This window comes from Teleopsis dalmanni, chromosome 1, assembly GCF_002237135.1.
Source record: "Teleopsis dalmanni isolate 2A chromosome 1, ASM223713v2, whole genome shotgun sequence".
In the NCBI taxonomy this organism is placed as follows: domain Eukaryota; kingdom Metazoa; phylum Arthropoda; class Insecta; order Diptera; family Diopsidae; genus Teleopsis; species Teleopsis dalmanni.
This window is the reverse complement of record NC_051846.1, coordinates 20,013,252-20,018,582: the sequence shown is the minus strand read 5'-3', so window position 1 is coordinate 20,018,582 and position 5,331 is coordinate 20,013,252. Positions and strand designations below refer to the sequence as shown.

Genomic DNA, 5,331 nt, shown 5'->3' with positions numbered 1-5,331 from the left:
TAACTTTCTAAGAAAGGTTCATTTAATTTAGTTACAATACTTTTCATCCCAAATTTATTCAACACACCATAATTGATTACGAAACATGTGTCGGCCAAGAAAGTGTTAGTATCACCTTTTAGGTCCATAAGGAATTTGATTTGTAGATTACTCCTAAACCGACAAATCAATAAACTCCATAAAGATGCTATAAGGATACATTCATTAGCTACTAGCTTCGTGAAAAATATGATATTTCCAAAAAAATCGTTTTCCATCAAGACACTGCACCTATTCACACAGCTCTAAAAATCATCCTTAAATATTGAATTAATGTATGAATTGTTATAATCACCAGCCCATTCATTGAACTTAGGTCCATCTAAAAAATAATATAAGGAAAATTTTGAAAGTCTGATTTAACAAGACGGTTTGGTGGTTATAATTCAAAATAAAAATTAAGTTAAGGAAGTGTTTAAGCGTTCTTTCTAGGTCACTATAATGTTTTTAGTAAAATCTTCAATAGATTGCTTTTTCAATGATCCCTTTTGACTGATTGTGGAAAAGAGCATGCAATTTTGCTAATTTAATTGTATCAAAGTATTACTTTCAGTTTCTATCAGTTACAACCGCATAAATATTCCAGTACTATATTTTTGTAAAATAAAGGAATTCTTCCATCACTATTTCCATTTAAAAAATAATGTGTGGAAATCTACAGTTAACAATGAATAGATATAGGCAAATTAGCACCGCGTTATCGAATCTCGGCATGGTTACAGGCTTCTCAGGAGGTATGCAGATCTGAGGTCAATTATTGCTTAGTCTGATGAAGTGATAAACAATAATCCAGTCAAGGCGTAAAGAGGGGTTTTGAAATTACTTCCCAGTTAATACAGAGTTAAAGTGCTTAAGTGCACTGGCTCAAATAGCTTTAACATAATAATAAAATATAGCTTACTTCTACAAGATGATATATATTATATTTATATATATTTATTATAAATTATTATATATTGTTTCAAAATAACATTTTATTTTTAACATTTACATTTCATGCAAAATATATATTATTTTATTATTCAGTAACGACCGAAAAATTTTGAAATAAGCATTTTACTTTCAGTTTTATGTACTTTTACTTCATCCCTTAAGGATTTAAAATTATTGATGTATATATTAAAGCAGTGTTAATCATTATGGTCAAAGTTTCCTCACCGATATTTTTAAGTGGATAAATAATCATATCACCGCTTCTTGAACACTTTTCATTAGACCGACAAAATTCATTACCGATGTTATTACCTTTATTGCAGCAGTTTCTATCGTATCTAGTTTAAGGTTGAAATTAATGGTAATATTTTTTAATGATTTCCTAGTGAATAAATAACTGGAGATGAAGCAGATTTTTTGCCGTTAATATCTTTTGTTGTCGAGGTGTTAATAACAGACAATTTCCAGTTTCGAGCACCTGTAGTGGAGTCAATACTTTAGTAATTGGCAAAATTGATCCTGTTATAACGACTTGATATTCAGGATATCTTCCAGTATTTTTCCAGGCTACTAAAGTCATATTAGTTGGATATTTACCAGTTTCTAGGCCAGACACCCAAATGAGAAGAAATTTCAGATCGCTATTTTGTTTTATTTCTTCTGACTGCATTATATCACTTAAACGAAGAACTGAGGTCATTATTAGCAGAGGTAAAGAATCGTTATATGTATTATGTCCTAATTCAGTAATTCTTTCCTGCAAAAGAAAGAGCATTCGAACTTTAGGAACATCAACGAAAGCAACACGTACATCAATAAAGAAATTTTTAACATTTCTTGGATACACACGTTCCATTGGTAGGTGATTATGATCTACTAGCAAATGCTTTGTAAAATCGGATAAAAATGTCTTGTATATGCAATCAGTATCTGGACAAGAAATCGGGCTACGCCATAAGTTCATTTCGTAGGAAGACATATTATTTGGCATAACACGTTCTTTTACTAATCTAGAAAGAGTGGCAGGATCATTGGATGGATGACTTATAATTCTAAATTGCCATGCTGCAGGAGTTTGATCAATGAGATCACTATTCATGAATCTAACAAACGGACCCGCAGAAGGATTATAATAAGCCCTTACTGCACGGGATACTAGTTTAGCTATATTCTTATGATCACAATTATTTTCAACATCATGACGAATGTGACATGTCAATTTTTGCTGTCTTATATTTAATTCCTCAATAACTTTTGAATATCTATCGAAAAGATGCTTAGCTTCGATTTTTATTATTTCTTCATCAGTTCGCTTTGTTTCTTCCATATCTGTCCTAACCGTTGTCATTTGGAACATTGGCTTTTTAATAACAGTTATTTCATTAGGTCTGTGTGACTCTTTAATTATTTCATCATCTACAACGTCTTCATTCATTGTTTTTAATATTGCTCCCATACGTTTATCCATAATCTCCTCTGCACATTTCTCGGACTTTGTTGAAATGCAGTGCTCTTCAGTTAATTCATGCAAGACCAGAATTTTTCTTTGATTTATTATTTGTTCTTCTCCCACATTTAAACTTGGAGCCGAGTCTGTGGAAACACTAATGGATCGTTGTTCCCTGAACTTAAAATTATTACACTCTGCTCTGTAACAAATTTTATCTTGAAGTACAGAACTTGCATTTTCTAAATAATTATTTAGACTGTCACTAACATTACAAGCTTCATACTCAGGTATCACAATAGAACTCTGTAAATATTACAAAGAATTAAAAGTGAAAAAGTATATTAGAAATTTCTTACCTCGGTGGAACTAGTATCGTAATTTGTGCTGAGTTTTATATTTTCCATACAGACGTCAGATTTGGTTTCCGTTCTACTCGTCATAAACAACAATGTTACATTATCTGACAATGCTTCTTCGATTTTATCAATTTTCTGCACACTATCGACTTTATTGTCCACGGCAGTTATTTTTGCTTCTTTTAATTCGGGTTCAGCTGTGGGCTTGGCTGTTACCATCGTTGTTGGACTTACAGATAGAATGATGGGTTCAGGAAATGAATTAATGGAATCAGATTTCATACTTTCATTGTTAGTAACAATTTGATTAATTGAGGGAAATACTATAGTGGATTTTTTCGCTACTTTAGCTAGCAAAGCATCATTTTCTAACTCGAGAATTCGATTTCTCATCAATAAGCAATCAACAAAATGCTTGGTATATCCTATATCGTTAAAATGTAAATTTGATGGATTTTCACTTATTTTCATGGTAGAATTTTCAGTTTCTTTATTTGAGTTTTGAATAAGTTTTTGGATGCTTTTTTCTTTTTCATCTGGCATTTTATCAGAGGTAACTGCACTTTTCGTATCTTGACCAGGGATATGTATATCTACTACTGCATTGGCTTTTTGATTAGTTACGGATTGCTCTGGTGGAGAGTATATTACCTGAGGTTCTTGGGAGGTTAAACTAAAAGTTGATGTTGACTTCTTATCAACTGTTATTGGTGTTTCCGGTTGTTTAGGTACAGTGTTGTCATGATTTGATAATTTAATTGCTTCAGTCAGTTGAGTAATTTTATCAGACAGCATCTGATTACTCAACTCCAACTGTTCAGTTTTTAATAATAAACGACTGTACGATGGATCCGAAGTAACGTTTTTGTCTTTTGAACTTAAACTGATATTGCTATTATCCACCACGTTTGTTGCTGGTATCTTTGGATCATTAATAGCAACAGCATCAGTTGAACATATTTTCTTTGGAATTACTTCCTGAATTTTAGGCTGATTTGAAGGAGCTGCACCACAATAAATAAATTGTGACCGCAAAACATAATCAATCAAATTAATGCAATTCTTAATTTGAATCTCAATCGAATTATCAGGAAGGGTTTCCATTGGTGGAGCACTTGGAGTTGTTATTACTTGTGCAGTTGTGTTACTTAATCTATTTGTGACTTGCATATGCGCAGATGATGTACTGGTTTCGCAAAGTTTTATAATCTTTGCTGCATTATTACGAATATTTTTTTGTAAATTTACCATTTGTGACCTCATTGCTTCAGAAATCCCTGAATGTACTATCGTTGGATTTGGATTCAACACATTGGCATTCGTTGCTGCCATCTGAACACCCTGATTTTGCAATATTTTAAAAAAATTTGGATTAATTTTATTGTTAGTCGTCGTCATAGCAACCGTATTTGCTGATATATCTCGATATGAAGCAGTGGCTCTATTGCTAGCAGTGCTAGCAGAGAATGGAATCAATGGCGGATTAGATATTAGTAATGAATGTATTGAACAGTTCGATACAAGACGCATATTTTGATCTCCACACAACGCACATTGTCCGGTAGATTTGCTGAAGCAGCCAGAACAAATCAAATGTCCATTTCCACACAGATAACCTTTGAAGGTTTGAAGAGTTGAACCAATCATAGTCCTACAGTTTTCACAATACATATTACTCGTGAAAATTTTTACTGGAGATGTTGGCGGTCACAATACAAAATTTTGAAAGAAAGACAAAGCCCACGATTTTAATTTAATGAAACAGATACACACATTATTTTTTTTTTTTATTAATTAAAACTTAAAAATGAAAATTATATTTTTTTTAAAAATCAACTATAATAATTAAATTTCAATTTTTCAAATGTTCCTAGATGATAACAATTTCAAAATATTTTTCGATTTCAAAAAACACGTAGCTTTTATGAAATTTTTATAGATAAAAAAAAATTTAAATAATTATTTTGGTAAGACTAAGTTCATTGTGACCCGTGTTGAGAAAAATCCTAATACATCGAATGTTCTTAGATGATAACAATTTCAAAATATTTCCCCATTTTATAAATACGTAGCTTTTATAAAAATTTTATAGATGAGAAAAAATTTAGATAATTATTTTAATATATTTTTTTTAATAATGCAAAGTTCCCAATCTTTTGATTAATGTTAGACCTACAGAACGCAGAGCGCACACAGATGAAACTATCGCCGTCGTTGTGACCCGTGTTGAGAAAAATCCTTATTCATCGATTCGATGTACTTGATATCTGCTGATTAATATGGAAGAAGGTTTTATGCAAGGATGTTAGCTGCTTGCTTGATTGTATAAGGATGTATATTGTACAAAGAAACGACCATCTCATATATTGTGACCAGTGTATCGGTTAAAAGATAATTTACATTTTTACCACAAATCTTATTCAACAATAAAACTCCCCTCTCTACTTCAATATCTGTATCAATTATAAAACTCGGCAAATGTGAAGAAAGATTTACATCATAAAACTTCATTCAAATTTTTATTGCAAAAAAGTGTTTATGTTATATAAAACA

General features: G+C 31.3%; 1 protein-coding gene across 1 annotated transcript; it reads right to left on the bottom strand.

The window, feature by feature from the left end:
* Window positions 1-1,048: 1,048 nt before the first annotated feature.
* Window positions 1,049-4,561, bottom strand: LOC119669284. The gene is made up of 2 exons (XM_038079116.1): window positions 2,779-4,561; window positions 1,049-2,725 (listed from the first exon to the last, which is right to left on the bottom strand). The coding sequence occupies exons 1-2, from the start codon at window positions 4,447-4,449 to the stop codon at window positions 1,355-1,357; spliced, it is 3,042 nt and encodes a 1,013-aa protein (XP_037935044.1). The 5' UTR covers window positions 4,450-4,561; the 3' UTR covers window positions 1,049-1,354.
* Between the last annotated feature and the right edge of the window lie 770 nt (window positions 4,562-5,331).

What these genes read in the sequence shown, in the direction of transcription:
- LOC119669284 (XM_038079116.1), bottom strand. Translation starts at nt 4,449, where the DNA reads ATGTATTGTGAAAACTGTAGGACTATGATTGGTTCAACTCTTCAAACC. An exon ending in ACGATACTAGTTCCACCGAG is followed by an intron (nt 2,726 to 2,778) that starts GTAAGAAATTTC and finishes TAATATTTACAG; the next exon opens with AGTTCTATTGTGATACCTGA.